This window comes from Mesoplodon mirus, assembly GCF_964341445.2.
Source record: "Mesoplodon mirus genome assembly, chromosome: 7".
Classification (NCBI taxonomy): Eukaryota; Metazoa; Chordata; class Mammalia; order Artiodactyla; family Ziphiidae; genus Mesoplodon; species Mesoplodon mirus.
This window is the reverse complement of record NC_138983.1, coordinates 133,054,783-133,074,622: the sequence shown is the minus strand read 5'-3', so window position 1 is coordinate 133,074,622 and position 19,840 is coordinate 133,054,783. Positions and strand designations below refer to the sequence as shown.

The following is a 19,840-nucleotide window of genomic DNA, read 5'->3' as shown; positions in this document are numbered from 1 at the left end:
TAGAAAAAACGCGCAAACAAAACCTAGTTATGATCTCTCCGTGGTGCTGAAGCAAGACTCCCCATCCCTGTTCTGTCACTCTCGGACACCTCAGTCGTCTGTTTTGAGATTACCACATTCCTTTTCAGCCTTTCCATGTGGATTCTAATTGTAAATGTTTTTGACTCTCAATGATAACTTTCTAGTAATTTAAGTACGAATAAAATCAGACCAAGTTCTTTAATTTAGTTTTCTATTATTTTAGCGCACTAGAAATTATCCTTTTATTCTTGTCCTACCGCAGGACCCAGATTCTGCCTTGTTGGAGGTGGACAAATGGTGACTAGATTAGAAAACATTAGGCAGATTTTAGCGTCAAGCCTGCACTCCCGGCTCTTAGAACTACATTTCCCATGAAAATGGACTACATTTCCCATGAGGCCCCGGACACGCGCGTAGAAGACGCAAAGGGACAGTTTCCTGTCTCGAGAAAAGCTGCGTGGCCGACGACCGGAAGGTAAATGTGGGGGTTTTGGGGTGGGTTATTTTCTGGGTTCTTCAAAGGGGAACGGACAGATGGACAAACAGTTTCTTTCCCTCTAAGCCCCTGTTCCCATACCTTGACCTTTTCAGGAAAGCGCTCTTTAGAGCATGGAAATGGGAACTCGCTAAAGACCGTGTTTTTGTGTCTGGTGCTTCTCGGAGCACTTGTCAGAAACGTGCAGCAGTAGGAGCTTCTTTAATTCGATTCCTTGAGGGCCCTGGGACTGCGGAGTGTAATCTCTTATGCCTCAGTTAGAATTTTGTTTGTTCATAAAACGAAATATTCGTAGAGGTCGGGATCCCAGTAGTATGTGGGGTGGGCAGGCGTGGCAACGATTTTCAAATTGTTTGGGGGATTACTTTCCAGTATTAGTGATCATAGTGCGTGTTTCCTAATCCTTTGGCTGTTACCCCTGCTTCCTTCTTTGGTTTAAAAGTTTATTATGGGGAATGCTCTTCCTACTACTTCCACTGGTTACTAATATTTTCGAGACTAAACCGTTTTAACTTCAAAAAATACATCGAAAGTCTAGCGACGGCTGTTTTAATATTTACAGTCAATGCTTAGCGCACGCACGAAATTCCTTTGTGGTAATTTGGTGGCCCCCCTCCAGGTATTACATGGCTGTTTGGGAACCACTGTGCTTCACCCGTCAGGAGTCCTCTTTTCCCCAAAATGTCTTATTACTCGCTTAACCCCTTTGGACTAGTTTTTCGGTTATATAAGGGGTTGAACTAGATAATCACTTCGGAAATTTTTTGATCCGGTAATATTGGGCTTTGAGATATGAAGATGTAAATCATGGTTTTGCTGTAATTTGTATGTAAAAAGTGCCATGTGGCTTTTAACTTTTAAAAAAGAGAGGTTTAAATAAAAACTACCTTTAATCCCACCACCTAGAGTTAGGTGTGTTGATCTTTCCTTGTGCCTTGCGTGTGCAGTATGACTGAGATTGTACGGTACAGTTTGCAACTTGTTTGACCTAATTTGCATTTTTCTATTAGCTTACCATAGATTTCCAGTGACTAATAGTCTAACGTTTAATTACTTCACTGTTGTTGGGTAGTTTGCAGTTTTTACGTATTTGCAGTGAATGTATCCTACCTACATATATCTTTGAGTCACTGATTCTTACTTTCCCTGATGAATGCCTAACAATGGAACTGGGTGAGTGAATGAATGAATGATGTCGCGTAAATATTACGGAGAAAATGTATTTTAGCAGATAGTAATGGTCAAGGTCATTCATTTTTGTTACACAGCTGTTTTTTCCTAGAACAAGCAAGCTGTTTCTGCTGTCACTGTTCTGGCTTAAATGCTAAAACTAACAACCTCCAGATTTTAGGTGTTTTTGGGCCAGAAGCATCAGGAACAAATAGATCCAAGTTCAGGTGAGCTAAATTAATGATTTGGTCTGTACCCTAATAGACCAGATTCATTTTGGTTATTATCTCTCCATCTGGTTCCAGCTGCTAGGAGTTTGAAGTTCTGTTGCAGAGTGGGAATAGCCTTCAAGTGACAGGCATAATTTCTAAGAAAATCTTAGTGGCAAATTATAAAAACTATGGCATTCTAGAAGTAACAAATGGAGGGCAATATATTGCTGAAATAATTCTGAAACAAAACTTGGGTTAGAATCTTGCATGTCACACAGTGCTGTTATTGGGCATCTATTAAAAATTATTAAAACAGTTAGCTGGATTTACTATATTCCTTTAGTAACGAAGGTTATCTATGCTGTTACCTTTCCTCCTTTAGGATTGTGTGTAAAGGGCAGGTTTTTGTTCATTCCCTTTGGCTCTCATTATTTAGGTTGTGAGAGTATGATGGGGAGTATGATTGGAAGCAGAATCATAACCTAGGTTTGAGATCATCTTTGGGAAGTATTTAAGTAAAAATAAGGTCAAATTCACAAATTTCCAAAATTCTTTAATTTTGGGCAGTTGCTTACTGCCCAGCAACTTTAAAAACACACTCATAAAAACAGCAACTCACACTAGCCAAAGGTAACAAGTTTATAAAACAGAAATAGTGCTGGCTTTGCTTACTAGTCTGACAAAACAAAAAGACCAGGTCTGTTTTTCTTTTTCTGGCATGATTCCTCTTGCAATTGCTAGATATGAGTGGTAATTTGGAAGTTAAGTGGTATCCGATACCAATGTGACATACACCTAGGAAGGACCAGTGATGGGTGAAGTCCTTACTCTGTGTTCCATGGTCTTTTGAGTTAGTTGTTTGTATTTAAGTAAAAGGAGAGAGGTTAAGAACCAGGTTATCCCAAACAATGCTGTGAAAGGAGAGACCGGTTTAAAAAAAAAAAAAAAGACTTAAGAAGGAGAAAAAGGGAAGGGAAGCTTCTTGGGCATCACACCATTTGCAAGGTCACAACGAACACCCCAACGAAGGGCAGATCGTTTCTTCTCAGTTGGTACTAGGTAATTGTTTGGAACATATATGTGCTGAGGCTTGGATTGGTGTTCTGCACGACAAAGCATCTGCTCTCGGACACCCCAGCGTAATTCCTTCCTCTGATCTTCACCAGGTAACCGCATCGAGTCCCAGTCTCGTTTATACTCAAAATAGCGGGCTACCCGGTCTACCTTGCCCCGGTTTCGGCTCAGCTGGTCCAGCCTTGGGAGAATAAAGGACTTGGGTCGGCTGGCAACGATCAGGTCTTGTTCATAAGCTGGAGGGCCCATTTCTTCTCTTCGTAGACAGCAGATGAGCTGATCTTGAGAAATTCCTTGGTATTCACGTGGTAGACTAAATTTTTGTGAAATATCAACTGGAGATTCCCTGTCATCCTGGAACTGCAGATTCATCAGCCTTTGTCTTAAGTCCCAGACATCCATGTCACTTTCTGTACCAGACTCTGATTCACTGATGATCGACTCATCGGTCACTAATACTTCCCCACCTGGCTTTCGACGCAGCACCTTTCTCTTCATCACGGGCTTTCGGAGTTTTTGGGAGGCCTCTGAGACTGCTTCTGAAGAGGCATTGCTTTCTATATGTGGGTAATGCAATTGCACAGGAAGAGCAGGTCGCTTTCCTGGGGTTACTGAGGCTTTACTGTAGGGATCATATGGGATGGACTGGGCTGCTCTCCTGACATCTCCCTCACCCTGCCCTGCACAGATATGGGTAAAAGCTGTAGCAGCTGCTAACATTCGTTCTTCTGGATCCATATTGGCCCATTTTTGTCCATCAGGTCCCATAAGTTCCTCCACTGCTTCCCCTACACTGTAGGACCTTCTGCAAGAGAAAACACCGATCAGTTTTCCAGTAATAAATTTCCAGCCCCAAAATCGTTCATTCCCTTCTTATGTACTATTTTATAGCAGTGAAATGGAGAAAGAATGGCTAAGGCAGTCATAAGTAGAACAGTTAAGTATATAGTAAAATACAGATTAGTACGGGCAGTATGGGAGCACTTTGGAGGGGCATTAACTCAACTCGAGAATTTATTAACCGCTTTCATTTCCACTCTCTTCTTATTCACTCCCACTTTTACTGCCTGGTAGTCTTGCCATCTTTAGTAGCTCCTAGGATAGGCGAGTTCAGGCATGAGAAAAGCTCAAGAGACTAATGATATGGGGCACAATACTTAATGTACATTATGTAACTTGTACTGAGAGGGACACTTTATGTATCCAGCACTGTTTTTCGTGCTTCACATTTATTAAGTTCGCGTAATCTTCACAACTGTGGGATAGGTACTCTTAGTATCCCCTTTTCACAGATGAGTAACATGAGGCATTGAGAGATCAAACAGCCCAAGGTTACACAGCTAGTAAGTGGTGGAGCTGGAATTCTAACTCAGGCAATCTGGATTCAGAGTCCTTGCTTTTAACCATGAGAGTGATTTAATTCAAAAAACCATCACAAAAGCAGTTATATACATGCAGACACTCCTTCTGTTTAAGAAATAACACGCCTTCAGCTGCCAAGCTAACTATGTTCTTCCCAACAGCCTGTCACTGAATTAACTTTTAGTACACAGACCAACCCGTCAAATACCCAGTGCCAGTTTCCTGACTGGATCTAGAATAGGTATCTACTGCCCAGTATTTCCTGTGTCTCTACTATTTTTCTTCTTAAGCTGAAAAACTAATACATATACATGTAGTTTAAAGCAAGGACTCCCCACCTCACACCACCCAAACCAAGTTTCACTCTCAAAGGCAGCTTCTTATAATTTCTCCAGTAATTTTCCATATTCATATGCACTTTTATACCATAAAGGAACATATTATACAACTCTTCTGAACCTTAAAGATAGTCTTGGTGATCCAGCTGTTTCAGTACATGTAGACATACTTCATTTTGTTTAAAGGTACATGGAATTCCAGTGTATGGATGTACCATAATTTATTCATCCTGTGCCTGACTGATTTTAGACTTAGTCTTTTGTTCTTAAAAACGAATGTTACAACAAAATATCTTGTAAGTTTTTACATACTTGTGCAAGCATATGTGTACGTTAAATTTCTAGAAATGGAATAGGTGGGTCAAAAGGTATGTATGTGCTCAATTTTGACAGCTGTTGCTAGATGCCCTCTAAATAAGTTGTACTGAGTGTGTATTCCAGATCTTGTTTCTCCTTCCTCTCTCCAAGGTGGTATACTATCAAACCCTCTCCTCTTTGCAGTCAGTTTGGTAAAGAAAATACTTCTCATATAAATTGGCATTTATTTAAATTGAGTAAATTTCAGCATCTTTTCATACATTTACAAGCTTTTTCTCCCTTTTGTATGAAATGCTTGTTTCCATTTACCTCTCAGGTTGTTGGATTATTTTCTTGTTGATCTTTATATTAAAACTGATTTATATATTCATGGAATACATACCATCTTTACATTTTTCTTGACAGTTTGTTATTTACCTTCTGACTTTTTGCTGGTAGAAACATATTTTTAGGTAGTCACATTTTTTTGGTTTTCTACAGTTTCTGGGTTTCTACAGTGCCTTACTTATAAATGCCTTTCCTACTTCAACAAGATTATAAGAAAGTTATCTCATGTTTTCTTCTAGCACTTTTATAGTTTCATTTTTTACATTTAAACTTTTCATCTATCATAGATACAGAAACTCAAAAGAGCAAAAAACTAAATGAGCTACCTAGACTTAGATAACCTAGTCAGCCTTAGAACAGATGTGGAGATGATATTCTTTAACTAAAGTAACCATCAGTCAAAGATTGTCTAGTACTGTCCCAGTATTATATAGTACAGTTGTCCTCAGATTATTGCAATATGCCAGGAATTTCAACACTGGTATCTAAATTATATTATCTAGAGTAACTTTTAACTGCTAGAGGTACAGATATCTTTTATTAGGACATGCATTAAATTTGACTTAAAGATCTTGATGCTTAATTACCTTCTTTCTGCCATCAAAACTGCTTAAAGTAGGAAAATCTTGACTCCAGATTCTACTTCCAATATGAAGTACAATCACTGACAAGTTTCTTCCATCAAGCCAGCTCTTATTGTACCACCTTTAAGAGGGAACTGAGTATTAGATAGAACATACAAGCCACTAATTTTACCTGAAATATTGGAAAGCAATAGAAACTTGGAGTAGACATAAATATTCCATATAAACAGATCTTATGATTGGAAAGATGGGACAAATATAATGAGAAGTCAAAAGGAAATGTTTTAGGGAAAAAAATATCTATAACATCCGTCCTCAGTCATCTCAGCTCATGAAGAAGAGAGAAATGAAATCTACATATTCCGTAAATTCTGACTACTCTTAACAATGCTAGCTGAATACGTTTTTGATGCTACTTTCCCTTTCCACTGTGAATTGGCCAGACAGGATGCAAAAGAATAATAGCTGGATGATCAACCCATAATAAAGCTAATGCTTATATCCCTGGGCAGAATCAAAAGTCCATATCCTTTAGGCATCAGATTAAATCTTAGATACTATTTGAACATAATGGAATGATATTGATATCACCAAAGCAATCAGCACTAAAATTGTACCTCTTTACTCTCTTTTCAGATAGGGTGGATCTCTATGATTTGTTTATTCCTGAGGTTGTCTTATCATGGCTGAAAATGACATAGAAAGAATCCAGACTGAGAAACTCCTAAAAAGAGTGCAAGAACTGGAGCAGGAGGTACAGAGACTTAAAAAAGAACAGGCCAACAACAAGGACTCAAACGTTAGAGAAAATTCTTCAGGAGCTGTAAAAGCTAAGCGTGCATTTGATTTCAGCGCTCACGGCCGAAGACACGTAGCCCTAAAGATAGCCTATCTGGGCTGGGGATATCAGGGCTTTGCCAGTCAGGAAAACACAAACAATACAATAGAAGAGAAACTGTTTGAGGCTCTAACCAAGACTCGACTAGTAGAAAACAGACAGACATCCAACTATCACCGGTGTGGGCGAACAGACAAAGGAGTTAGTGCCTTTGGACAGGTAAGGGCCATTGTACTGTTCCACAAAGCGAGCAATACCAATATATTCTAGGTGTACATACTGAGGGTTCAGATTATTTGTATCTGTAAAATAATATCTTTCTCTAATTCCACAGGTGATTTCTCTTGACCTACGTTCTCACTTTCCAAAGGGCAGGGATTCAGAGGGTTTTAATTTAAAAGATGAAGTCAATGATGCGGCTGTAGAGATCCGTTATACCCACATTCTCAATCGGGTGCTCCCTCCAGACATCCGTGTACTGGCCTGGGCTCCCGTAGAACCTAGCTTCAGTGCTAGGTTCAGCTGTCTTGAGAGGACCTACCGCTATTTCTTCCCTTGTGCTGACTTAGACATTGTAACCATGAACAATGCAGCTCAGAAGTACGTTGGCACACATGATTTTAGGAACTTATGTAAAATGGATGTAGCCAACGGGGTGATTAATTTTCAGAGGACTATTCTGTCTGCTCAAGTGCAGCTAGTAGGCCAGAGCCTGGCTGAGGAGAGATGGCAAGAACCCTTTCAGTTATGTCAGTTTGAAGTGATTGGCCAGGCGTTCCTTTACCATCAAGTCCGCTGTATGATGGCTATCCTTTTTCTGATTGGCCAAGGAATGGAGAAGCCAGAGGTTATTGATGAGCTGCTGAACATAGAGAAAAATCCCCAGAAGCCTCAATACAGGTAAGTTTTAAAAAAATGAAACAAGGAAACACCCAGACCCCCAAAATAAAACAGCTATTGCCCTGAGATATGGAAGAATATATTTTAAAATATATTATATAACTAAGTCTCTGATTCTGCCTTCATGAAGCTTTTACTCTTAACTTGTAGAATGTTATGAACATGTAGCAGGGAGTGGTATCGTTTAATTTTCTTCTGTTACTGTTCTGTCCCTTTAGTAAGAAACCGGTGTTTGGACCAGGCCCCTTAAATAATTTTATAGCATTATGGTGGGGCTGAGTCAGCTCACTTCTAGGTGACTTGTTACCACTGAAATTTAATGTAGACCAAGCCTAACTAGTTGATCCATGGTTTGCTGCCTTTTCTTTTTTTAATCATAAAGTTGTTCAAGGTTAGGGATGGTGTTTTATTTTCTTAACTATTAGATACTCAATATTGACAAAGTTTTCCCCCTCCTTTTAACCCAACTAATCCTGTTTTTTAAGAATTGTTGGATGGCTGCTGTGTATTCTCATACTCTGTTTCTTCTCTCTTTCTCTCTAGTATGGCTGTAGAATTTCCTTTAGTCTTGTATGACTGTAAGTTTGAAAATATTAAGTGGATCTATGACCGGGAAGTTCAGGAGTTCAATGTTACCCACCTTCAGCAACTATGGGCTAATCATGCTGTTAAAACTCAGATGTTGTATAGTATGCTACAAGGACTGGACTCTGTTGCGGTACCCTGTAGGACAGGTATGACAGGGAACCAAAGTTATACAGGGTTATGGGGGAGGGAGATTCACATAAAGTTTGGAGGTGATTCTACTGTGGTAAAGTATCCATGTAATGCTTGATTGTATACATTATAGGACCAAAGGTGGATGGAGTGATAGAATGGAGAAATGTTAAGCCCTCTATCATAAAGCAGACCAGTGCCTTTGTAGAAGGAGTGAAAATGCGCACTTATAAGGCCCTAATGGATCGTCCTAAATGCCAAGGATTAGAATCCCGGATCCAGCATTTTGTACGTAGGGGACGCATTGAGCACCCACATTTATTCCATAACGAAGAAACAAAAGCCAAAAGGGACTGTAATGACACACTAGAGGAAGAAAATACTATTTTGGAGAAACCAACAAAGAGAGTTTGTGTTGATACAGAAATTAAAAGCATCATTTAACCATAGAGAACTCACCAAGATCTAGGAGGCAGCAAAAAACCATTAGGCTAAAGAAGTTCTTGCTTGAATAAGAAAGAATTTAAACATTCTTTCATTCCTGTCCAAGAGAATTAGAGATGGAAGAAGCAAAAAGTAATTCTAAAATGGACATATATTTACATACACCTGGAAACCTGTGCCTTGTGTTCAAATTCATTAAAACCAGATCCTGCAAGTATCTGATTTGTTGTGCTGTCCTTTTTAAAAGCAAATGAGATATTTACTACTCATCTGAATTCTCATAAAGAGCTTTGCCCAAGTGTCAAAAATTAAAAATACAAAATTTAGTAAGTTATATATTTGATTAACTGGTTTAGTGCCAGACAAGATACCTGAAAATGATGCAAGTGGGTAAGGCACAGCATCTCTTATGAAGCTTATCAGTCTAGCGCTGTGTGAGCCACAAATTGTCTCTGTTGCATAGTCCTTTTTTTTTTTTTTTTTTAACATTTTACACGTGCAGAAAAAACTCTTAGCCCACGGGCCATATAAAAACAGGCCATGCAGTTTACCAATCCCTGGCCTAGTGGTTTAAGGAAAGCTCTTATAAAGAGGAGACATGCAAGCTAAATCTTGCAGAACAAGTGGGAGTCAATTAAAGTGGGGATAAAGTAGCAGAGCTTTAATTGTGTTTTAAGGCAGAAGATGCAGCTGTATGAAAGGTTAAAGGTTACAGCATTTGCATTCAGGTAACTGTAAATACAGTAGTACGGCTTCAGAGTGACAACAGCAGTTAGGAAAGGTAAGCAAGGGTCATGTTTTAGAGCCTTGTAGGCCTTCCTAAAAAAGCTTAAATTTTATCTTGAGAGGCCACTGGAAAAAAAAAATTAAGAGCCAGAATTGTGTAGGAAAAATATTGCTCTGGTTTTACTGTGCAGTGCAAGACGGCAAGACAGTGGGACCAATTAAGAGGCTGTTGGAGCAATCAAGGAAATAGATGATGATGGCCTAGACTAGATTTGCAGAAAGGGGAACGGAGACAAGTAGGTGAATTTGAGATTAAGAAAGGAGAAGCAACAGGACTTCGTGGTTGAGTGAGTGTGAGGTTCAAAGCAGGGACCTTTCAGGATAACTCCTACATTTCAGATTTAAGCACATCCTGGAGACACACACTAGGACAGGAAAATGAGGTGGGGCTTTGCTTGTTCTCAAAGTTGATAAGTAACCCTCAAAATATGACTTATAAACACCAATATTCATTCAGAAGAATTTAAAGTTCTCTTAAGTAATACATTATCCTTTATAGCAATTAAAACAATAAACATCAAAGTAAATGAACTCAGACCTTCTGCCTCAATAGTAACAATTTTCATCACAGCAGAGTGTACTGCTAGTCCACATTTATGATATAATACTATATACTATATAAGATCCAAAGTTTTATTTACCCGCCAACAAATAATTAGTTTGTTCCTACCTATATTCAAAATTCCAGGTATACAAATATGATTTATACCCTCAAGCTGCTAGGTAAAATATAATAATAGATGGGACAATTAGAAACAATACTAACGTAGAAATAGTACACCGATGCTCAGTAGTGGATGGGCCACAGAAAGAAAACTTCACTGAAAGAGTTCCAAGTTTAGGAAATAAAATAGTATAAGGAAGTGAAGTGACCCTGTAGTTTTGAAGAGCAAGAAGACACAATAGCTTTTACATTCTAGCAGAGTAGGAACCAGAAAAGAGCCCCATTTTAGAGATGGGGAAATAGCTGGACAAAGTAAGAGTTTTTCTAAATTGCCAATTGTACAATCCAGGTCTTCTGGAGTTTGAATCACGTCATCAGTTTTTGGGACTTGATCTGCCAACATTTCATAATACCCTAAATGTCCTTAAAATATGACTGCTTTTTCCTTTAATTTTGATGTAAGGATAGCGTGATCACTGAGCATAGCAAAATATCCCCACTTAAACATGTAAAGACAAACCAAAGCATTTTATTTTTTTCAGGTTCCTACCTTATTTCAATGTACTTTCACTGGCATTAGTTTTCAAGTCAAAGAAAAACCTAGAAAAGAACAGAGTTTAGGGAATCACTCAAAAAAAAGAGTCAACTATAAAGTAATGATACATGGGACAAAAAGCACTAACTAAAAAGCCATGCTTAGGGCTTCCCTGGTGGCGCAGTGGTTGAGAGTCCGCCTGCCGATGCAGGGGACACGGGTTCGTGCCTCGGTCCAGGAAGATCCCACATGCCGCGGAGCGGCTGGGCCCATGAGCCATGGCCGCTGAGCCTGCACGTCCGGAGCCTGTGCTCCGCCATGGGAGAGGCCACAATTGTACGCAAAAAAAAAAAAAAAAAAGCCATGCTTAGCAGATTCTATAGAAGCAAAAGAGAGGATCAGGGTCTTTGATCTTTTTTTTTTAATTAATTAATTTATTTTTGGCTGCATTGGGTCTTCATTGCTGCATGCAGGCTTTCTCTAGCTGCAGCAAGTGGGGGCTACTCTTCGTTGCAGTGCGTGTACTTCTTACTGTGGTGGCTTCTCTTGTTGTGGAGCACGGGCTCTAGGCGCGTGGGCTCAGTTGCTGTGGCTTGCGGGCTCAGTAGTTGCGGCACACGGGCTTAGTTGCTCTGCGGCATGCAGGATCTTCCTGGACCAGGGATCGAACCCATGTCCTTAACCACTGCGCCACCAGGGAATTCCAGGGTCTTTGACCTAAAGTGAAATCCTTTCAAGGTTAACTAGGTTATGTTATCAAATCTAGAAGAATAAGGATCTAATGACATTACTTTTGGTAGTTACCACAGAAAAACTCAGAACAATCATCATAGATGAAGCAAATCAGAAGTCACAAAATGTAACTTTGAAGAATTACTTCATTTATGTGTATTGTATAATACGTTGTATAAATTCCAGAGTCAGACCGATGGTAGGGACTAAATGAATGTGAGGAGTAAAGTAGGGCTTAGCTTTTTCTTTCTTCACTGGAAAAATGGAAGGAATTATTTCAACAGATTGTGAAGTTTAAATGAGATTATATATATATATATGTTTATATATATTACATATGTAATATATACAACATGTAATATATAAGATATATATTATATATATAAAGAAAATGGTGCTTTGTGAGAAGTATTACACCATTCATTTCAATGTTCATGCGATACAAAACTACCTATTAAAAAGATAAACACAGAACAGAGGAAAGTAGGGACAGAAATGGGACAGGAGTCTGGGCTGGAATGGGCTGGAAGAATTCCAATACTAAAGCCCAAAGAGTTTTTTTTTTTTATGGCATGTGTAGTATACTATACTACGATTAACATGTTTTCTTTGCAGTTAAATTATTGCACACTTTTTCTTTCTCGAATGTATGAAGAAGATAGGTGCTTGCAAATAATAAAATATAAAATTTAATAAGGTCCACAAGTAGCTGTCAGTTTTTTCTCTTTCTTTTTAATATAAAGACCTGATAATCCTTTCTCCTTACTTAGGGGGAAACTTTCACATAGAAGCTAGCACAGCTTGTATTTTGTAAATAAATACAGATGATATTGACCAAAATACCCAACAGTACCTTCTGGTCAAAATCTTAAGCAATTCAGTGTCCCATGTTTACCGAGTTGCAAGTGAAAGGATTTTGAGGGTGGAAGGGAAGGATTTTAAATTGGAATAGCGGGGCTGGATCACTAGTTAGATTCTAAACTTTGCTGGGAGGCTATTGCAGATTTAGAACAAATTTCTCTACCTCTCGGAAGGAAAGCATGCAGCTTCAAGAACAAAAGCATTAGAACAAAAGAAAACAAAACACCCTAAAAAAGACAACCATAATCCAAAGAGACAACAAACTAGTGGAAATACTGTAACAGGTTCAAAATCACTAATTCAAATTCCTATTAGAAAGCTATTAAAAGGTACAAACACCAGCAGAATAGGGAAAAGACAGATGATTTACTGAAGAAATAATGACTAATAAACATAGAAAAAGATGTTTCATCTCATTAATAATGCAAATAAAAACATTAAGCTATGCTTCTAGATTGGTGAGACTCTTCAGTACCCAGTGCTGGCTGGAGTGTGGAGAAATAAGTACTCTTACACTGTGTACTATGTGTTGGGGGAGGGTGCGGAGGGGAGATGACAGTTTTTCTAGAGGGAACTTTGGCATTATGAATCAGAATTTAAAATGTACCATAATTTCTTTCTTTTTTTTTTTTTTTGTGGTATGCGGGCCTCTCACTGTCGTGGCCTCTCCCGTTGCGGAGCACAGGCTCCGGACGCACAGGCTCAGCAGCCATGGCTCACAGGCCCAGCCGCTCCGCGGCATGTGGGATCTTCCCGGACCGGGGCACGAACCCGTGTCCCCTGCATCGGCAGGCGGATTCTCAACCACTGCGCCACCAGGGAAGCCCGTACCATAATTTCTAAGCCACAAAACGTTTCCAAGAAATTATTCTAAGGAGATAAACTGGACAAGAACGCAAACATGTACATGTACAAGTAACCACTACCATGCTATTTTCTGTTGATGAAGAAATTGGAAAAATAAATGTCCATCATTAGGGGATAGGTTAAATAATACGTGGTATAGTAGAGCCATAGCAAGAAATACCATGCACCCATTAAAAATGATAATGCAGGGACTTCCCTGGTGGTTCAGTGGCTAAGACTCTGCGCACCCAATGCAGGGGGCCTGGGTTCCAGCCCTGGTCGGGTAACTAGATCCCAGAGGCCGCAACTAAGAGTTCACATGCCACAATGAAGATCCCGCGTGCCACAACTAAGACCCGGCGCAGCCAAATAAAGATATTTTTTAAATGATAATGCATATCTACATTTGGCATGGATCAAATCACTTATTCCTAAACTATTAGGGACTAAATAAGGCATAATCTGCTTTTTAAATGAATATACTTTGTTATATTCAAAATACACAATTATATAAAAATACATTTTCCAATCATGTAAATATATACTCATAATGAATACATCTTAAGTAAACCCAAATATGAACACTGATTTTTTATTTTTGATCTGTGGCTGATGGAATCTCTAGTATTTTCCTCCTTTTTAAATATGTACTTAACAGTGCTTGGATTTATTTCTACAAATACTGAGATTGTATACTTTTTATAACCAGAAAAAAATAAGTTGTTTTTCTTTCTTCATTCTGGGGCAGGACTATAGGATTCTTCAATTTTACACGCTATCCTAACTCATTAGGGAAAGAGCTTCTCGCACTGTGACATCCGGAAGTTCACAAAGGGTGAAACTAGAGGGGGAGAAGACTTTTCTCCCTTCGCGACGACAACAAAGACCAGAGACTGCACCAGCTGGCCCGGGGCGTGGTTATCGTCTTAGACGCTCACAGCCTCCGGGGAAGCCGGCTGCCCCGCGGGCACCGGTCCCGCCGCCCACAGGCCCCTCGGCCCCGTCCACCTCGCGGAGCGGCGACCACGAGGGTGCTCGCCGCTGCGGGCGCCGGGCTGGCAGTGGACCGGCAGCTGGTGCACATCATGACCTTGAGGGGTCGAACGCGCCGGGGGCACGCACAGCGCCGCTCAAACGTGCCTCCGCAGGCCGCACACCTGGGCTCGGCGGGAGCGTCAAGGCTCTGTACGGCGTGCTGGGGAGACCGGCAGCCAGGGGAGGGAAACTCCAATGCCACGCTACTCAGAACCTGACCTCTCCACAGCTGTGGGCGGGCGGGCGGCCCTAGGGAGCCCGTGCACCATCTCTCTCAGCTTTGCCCGCTTACCGATCCAGCGGACGTCCAACGGCCGCACCGACTCCCACCACCCCGCTAGCGTAGTACCGCAGGTTTCGGTTAGCGTCCCACAGCTCGCGCAGGCGCACGGCCCGCAACGCGCCCAGGCTGCCGTTAACCGCCCGGCCGCCCAGATTTAAACCCGAAGAGCGAACGGCCCCCTTGGCCCCGCCCTCCTCCTTCCTACTGGCCCAGAGGGTGAACGTCTTCCAAGTGTACATCCCGATTGGTGCCTATTTTCTTTTGGCCCTCCCCCATGGGCGGGAGGAGGCCTGGGACTCTGGGCTCGGATTCGGCAGGGCCGCCACCCGCTGAGCTCCAGCGCGTAACCCGGAACCGACGCGGCGTCGCTTTTAGGTGTCCCCGAAGGGGAGGAGAGGACTCTCAAGCCTCGGTTAACAGCGAGGTAGCTAGATTTGAGGAGAGGTGTTCTAAACGTTCCGTCCACCTCAGGGGAACCAGTCTCCTCCCTTCCGTGCTCCGGCGGCTGCGGGGCTGGGAGACGTCGGGGAGGGCGGCTCTCAGAGCCGGGTTGGAGCCACTTCCCCCGGCCCCGCCTCTTGCCTCCTGGAGTCTGATACGCGCAGGTTCCGGACGCGCATCCGCAGAGTCCTTCCCGTGGTTTCCGAGGCTCTCTGATTTGACCCATTGCTGTGTCTCCAACCCTTGCCAACGTGACTGTCAAACTGCTCCCGCCACTCCCACTTCCTTGGGTGAAAGAGGCCTCGCTTGTGGTTTTCCCCTGGAATGCCCCCGTCTGCTCCCTTCGCCTAATCTTACCCTGAAATTTGTTTTGTTTTGTTTACGTACCTGGGGGAAAAGGTCTAGTGCTTTGGGAGTTGCTGGCGGTGAGACCTAGAAAAGAAAAAGAGTAGAGGTCTTCACAGCTCAGTGTCCTCATCACTGCCCTGCAACCTAACTAAAGCAACTTGTCCTCCTCGTCCTGAGCGTTCTGTACCCCACCTCACAACAAATAGGAAGGTGACAAATTTAATTTACACTATTAAATTCAGGATTCAGAGAGGGAGAAAATAATCCGTAATCTTTTCCTCCAAACCTCATATTGCCTCTTACTCTTACCCCTTTGTCCTAGGGCCTTTGCACTACCTCTAAGGCACTTTGGATTTGTTGGAGGAAAGAAGAAGGAATAAACAAAGGAGAAGACAGAAGTAGTTTGTGAAGGTTTGAATGACCCGACCCCTAGATCTCCAGTGTCTTAACACGACTTTAGTGCACACATTCTTTTCTCATGAACAAATATCCCACGTTTAGGTTTGGTCATCTCATAGCTGCATGTCTTTTTCAGTGGCACTGAATTTGTCTTAGAAACAAGAGCAGACGGAGTCATTTTTCTTACCTACTGTTTTGCTCATTCAACAAACTCCTTACACACACACACACACACCCCATTAGTTTCTTGTTGTCCTTTATGTTAAAATTTTATCTTTGAAACCCTTTAATCAATAACTTGAAGGATCTATCTTCTGTCATCTTTCAAGTGGTATCTTGTGTTCAACTCAATCCCTGTTTTTTGGTGGACCACTTCATCCTCCACCTTTGTCTAGATCTGATTTGATAATCCTCGTGGTTCCTTGAAATCCACTGAACCCAGGTCAAGAAAACTTAACCAGGACCATCTAAACTACAGTATATGGAAGGAAATCCTATTCCTGCAAACCAAACTGCATGTTTTAAAAAAATATATTAAGGAAAATTTCAAACATATGGAAAAAATGAAGCTCCATGAACTCAATGCCAGCCCCAACAATTATTAACTCCTGGCGAATCTCACTGCTCCCATACCACTATCTACATAACTCCTCTTGTGTTTCTTTGAAGCAAATAGCAGGCATCTGAAAGCTATAAATATATCAGTATGATTTCTAAAAGCATAAAGGAGTTTTAAAAAGCGTAACCACAATATTATTATTACAGCTAAAATATTTCATCTATTTCCTTAATATCATCAAATATCCAGTTTAATTTTCTACTTGCCTCGTAATTTTTTTTTTCTCTACTGTGCTTGTTTAACCCAGGACCCAGTCCACTTCACACGTTGTGATTGGTTGATACGTATTCTTTCGAGCTTCTCTTATTCTACAAGTTCCACCTCCATATTTTTCCCTTATAATTTGCTTGTTGAAGGAACCAGGTTGTTGGTTCTGTGAAGTTTCCCATAATCTGAATTTTGCTGATTGTGTCTAAGTGACGTAGATTAACATGGTTTCCTTACCTTTCGGTAGTAATGCATCCTTTTCCAGATGCTTTCCCTGATTCAGCCTAGCTAGTTTAATTAACGCATCAGCATCTTTATGCATTCGAATATTGCTTTCAACTGGTTATATCCTCATGTTTAAGTTAATCACTCCTTATGATATCTTTGCTTACCTCACCCCTTTGTTGACATTTTCAAACTCCTTCAACTGTAGACCTCTCTCATCTTTTATTTGCATGTGTGTGGATGGTAGTTTAAGGAATAGGTGAGAAGGAGATCTTCAGGAGAGTACAGAGTGAAAAGAGAAGGCAGCCTGCTCTCTTCTGGAAACTCTTATTTGTTGAACTCTGGGAGACTACCCTGTCCTGCTTCTGCTCCTGCCTCTCTCCTCTGCCTTTCAATTGTTGCTGGTCTCCAAGGATTGGTCCTTTTTTTTTTTTTCCTCCCTTGGAGAGCTTAATAGTTTTTTTTGTTTCCACTATTCGTTTTATGTGAGATAATTTCAAAATCTATAATTTCAATCCTTACTCTCTCCTGAGTTTCTGAAATCTATCTTATCTGCATATTAGAATTTCTACGTGAATTTCTTTTCATCTTTCCAATGCAGCATATCTGAAATATTACTCATCTTTCCCCTCTGGATTCACCCTTGTGATTTCCAAGGGTGAATGGTATTATCATTTCCCCGTGCTCTCACCCCTTAAGAGATGATCTTTTTTTTTTTTTTTTTTTTTTTTTTTGCAGTACGCGGGCCTCTCACTGTTGTGGCCTCTCCCGTTGCGGAGCACAGGCTCCGGATGCGCAGGCTCAGCAGCCATGGCTCACGGGCCCAGCCGCTCCGCGGCATGTGGGATCTTCCCGGACCGGGGCATGAACCCGTGTCCCCTGCGTCAGCAGGCGGACTCTCAACCACTGAGCCACCAGGGAAGCCCAAGAGATGATCATTTTTTACTCTTTCTCATCTCCATATATCTCATTAAGTTCTGTCATTTGTTCCCTTGTAAAGTCTCATCTCTCTTCCTTCCATTTCCTTTTTTACTACTAATCATTAGTTCAGCCCTATTATTTTGTTCTTGGATTTTTTCAGACACATTTAATAATATTGAAGGATACGGCATAGTAGCTAAGACTGTAGGCTCTGGGTCATATTATCTGGGCTCAAATTCTGACTCCTCCACTGCCTAGATATGTGACCTGGGCAAGTTATGTAGCCTCTCTTTGATTCTATTTTCTCATTTTAAAAATGGAGATGATAATTTGACTTCCTTTGTATGTTTTCTGTGAGAATTAAATGAGAAAAAGTACGTTAGCATAGTGTCTATGAAATAATAACTCACTGCATTATAACTATTATATAGTATTCTTTAGTCTTTATAATATTCTTTATTCTGTTCTTAAGAGAAGAATAGCTCTCTGCCTTCCCTTTTCTCTCTCTTGGCTCAGTCCATCCTATACATCATTGCCAGAGGAATCGTCCTAAAACATTAATCAAGTTATTCTGCTAAAGCACCTGCAGTGGTCTCTCTTTGCCAGAGTAAATTCATTCTTCTTGGGGCCCTGCATGATCTGGACCCATCCTGCCTTTTCAGCCTCATTTCCCAGGTCCCCTCTACTCAAGCTTCCCATTCTAGTCAGTCTTGTTTCTTCACCGTCCTCAAAGCCACTTGGTTTCTTTAACTTTGGATCCCTTCCTTATCTAGATTCTCCTCTTATCTCCTTTCAAATCCTATGCCTCTTGAAAGCTCATCTCCAATTTACCCCTCCCACCAAGCCATGCCTGATTACCCTCAGCCATTGGAATTTGACCCTTTTTGGAATTCCTATAGCACTTACCTTCATTTCTCATTTAACTTCTAAAATACCTAGACTGAGACTGTTAATATTCTGTTTAGTTTAATCTTATCTCTTCATCCCAAGCTGCTCATTCCTTTCCAGTCTTACTTTCTGATACTTCATAATGTGAGCCCTTCACCAGTCTACTCACTAAGCATTCAAATCTCAGCAATGATTATTATTATAACTATGATGATGATGTACACTTCTACCATTGTTCATACAGGGCCTTCTCTGCTCAGCTCTCTCTCTTCTTTTTTAGCAGTCACAAAGGCAACGGTTGTAAACGAAACAGCAAGGGTCAGGAATCAGGAAACCAGAGTTCTCTTTCCAGTAATTTGCCAGCATAATTTGGACAGGTTAGTTTCTCTGTGTTTTTCTTCTCACCTGTTAAATGGAGTTACATTAGATATTATGTTAATTGCTTTCAGTTCTAAAACACTTTCATTTTAAATCTATTTAAGGGCCAACTCAAGTCTGTTATTCCCAATCATTCTTATTTATGTCTTAAGCACTGATACTCATATCTTGCTTTTTATTCTTACTACTTCTTCAAGTGTGTTGTATTTCTTTTCCTCCCAAGAAGATCAAGCTCTTTGAGGGCAGGTATATGTCTCATATTTGCTGTTATTTGCCACAAATATCAAAGCTCTGTGTGTAATGGAATTCACTGTGGTTGGATTAAATTTTAAATTAAATGTCCTGCCATTAAATCAGAACATTTAATTACTTCCTTTCACTCAGGAGCAAAACTCCTGTCCTGAAATTCCTAATAATCAGTGAGCTGCCCCAGCTGGGAGGGGCAGATGCTATATGGGTTGAGGTGGAATGAAATATGGTGATGTTGTAAATCAGACTTTCTCAACTTCAGCACTGTTGATATTCTGGGCTAGATAATTTTTTGTTTGGGAGGACTGTTCTGCACATTGTAGGATATGGAGCAGCATCCCTGGCCTCTACACTTTAGACGCAGTAGTATCCCAATAATAATAATCACAGATGTGTCCAGATATCACCAAATGCCAACTGTGGGGGCAAAACCATCTCCAACTCAGAACCGCCTCTTATAAATGAAAGTCTTAGACAGGACATGCCAGATAGTGAACGAGGTTTTCTTTACACCATGTTTCTTTGTATCTGCTGTACTTCTTATAGATGTTTACATTTTTAGAAATAAAAGAATTAAGAACCGAGTAGAGTTTTTTGTGTGCAGAAGGGAAAATATCGGAAA

At 40.8% G+C, this 19,840-nt stretch overlaps 3 protein-coding genes across 10 annotated transcripts in view; 2 read left to right on the top strand and 1 right to left on the bottom strand.

Annotated features, from left to right (window-relative positions):
• Positions 1-419: 419 nt before the first annotated feature.
• Positions 420-9,018, top strand: PUS3 (pseudouridine synthase 3). 3 transcript variants are annotated; one of them, XM_082627175.1, is made up of 6 exons: positions 430-496; positions 1,786-1,914; positions 6,539-6,959; positions 7,075-7,640; positions 8,184-8,374; positions 8,491-9,018. In XM_082627175.1, the coding sequence occupies exons 3-6, from the start codon at positions 6,585-6,587 to the stop codon at positions 8,799-8,801; spliced, it is 1,443 nt and encodes a 480-aa protein (XP_082483301.1). In that variant the 5' UTR covers positions 430-496; positions 1,786-1,914; positions 6,539-6,584; the 3' UTR covers positions 8,802-9,018. The 3 variants fall into 3 exon arrangements, with proteins under 3 accessions (XP_082483300.1, XP_082483301.1, XP_082483302.1); XM_082627174.1 differs by lacking the exon at positions 1,786-1,914 and having other exon boundaries at positions 420-496; XM_082627176.1 differs by lacking the exons at positions 430-496; positions 1,786-1,914 and adding an exon at positions 3,460-3,536.
• Positions 2,449-14,846, bottom strand: HYLS1 (HYLS1 centriolar and ciliogenesis associated). Of its 4 annotated transcripts, none has more exons than XM_082627178.1 (4): positions 14,553-14,681; positions 10,802-10,851; positions 5,906-6,023; positions 2,449-3,778 (listed from the first exon to the last, which is right to left on the bottom strand). In XM_082627178.1, the coding sequence occupies exons 3-4, from the start codon at positions 5,917-5,919 to the stop codon at positions 2,851-2,853; spliced, it is 942 nt and encodes a 313-aa protein (XP_082483304.1). In that variant the 5' UTR covers positions 5,920-6,023; positions 10,802-10,851; positions 14,553-14,681; the 3' UTR covers positions 2,449-2,850. The 4 variants fall into 4 exon arrangements, with proteins under 4 accessions (XP_082483304.1, XP_082483305.1, XP_082483306.1 ...); XM_082627179.1 differs by having other exon boundaries at positions 14,480-14,555; XM_082627180.1 differs by lacking the exon at positions 5,906-6,023.
• Positions 14,847-14,899: 53 nt separating this feature from the next.
• The window catches only part of LOC309807490 (uncharacterized protein), a 42,215-nt gene continuing 37,274 nt past the window's right edge, over positions 14,900-19,840 (top strand). For all 3 annotated transcript variants that reach the window (XR_014294585.1, XR_014294586.1, XM_082627181.1), the window contains exons 1-3: positions 14,900-14,967; positions 15,655-15,743; positions 18,872-18,968. The gene's annotated coding sequence lies outside the window, so the exon portion shown is untranslated. The remainder of the gene's footprint in view (positions 14,968-15,654; positions 15,744-18,871; positions 18,969-19,840) is intronic.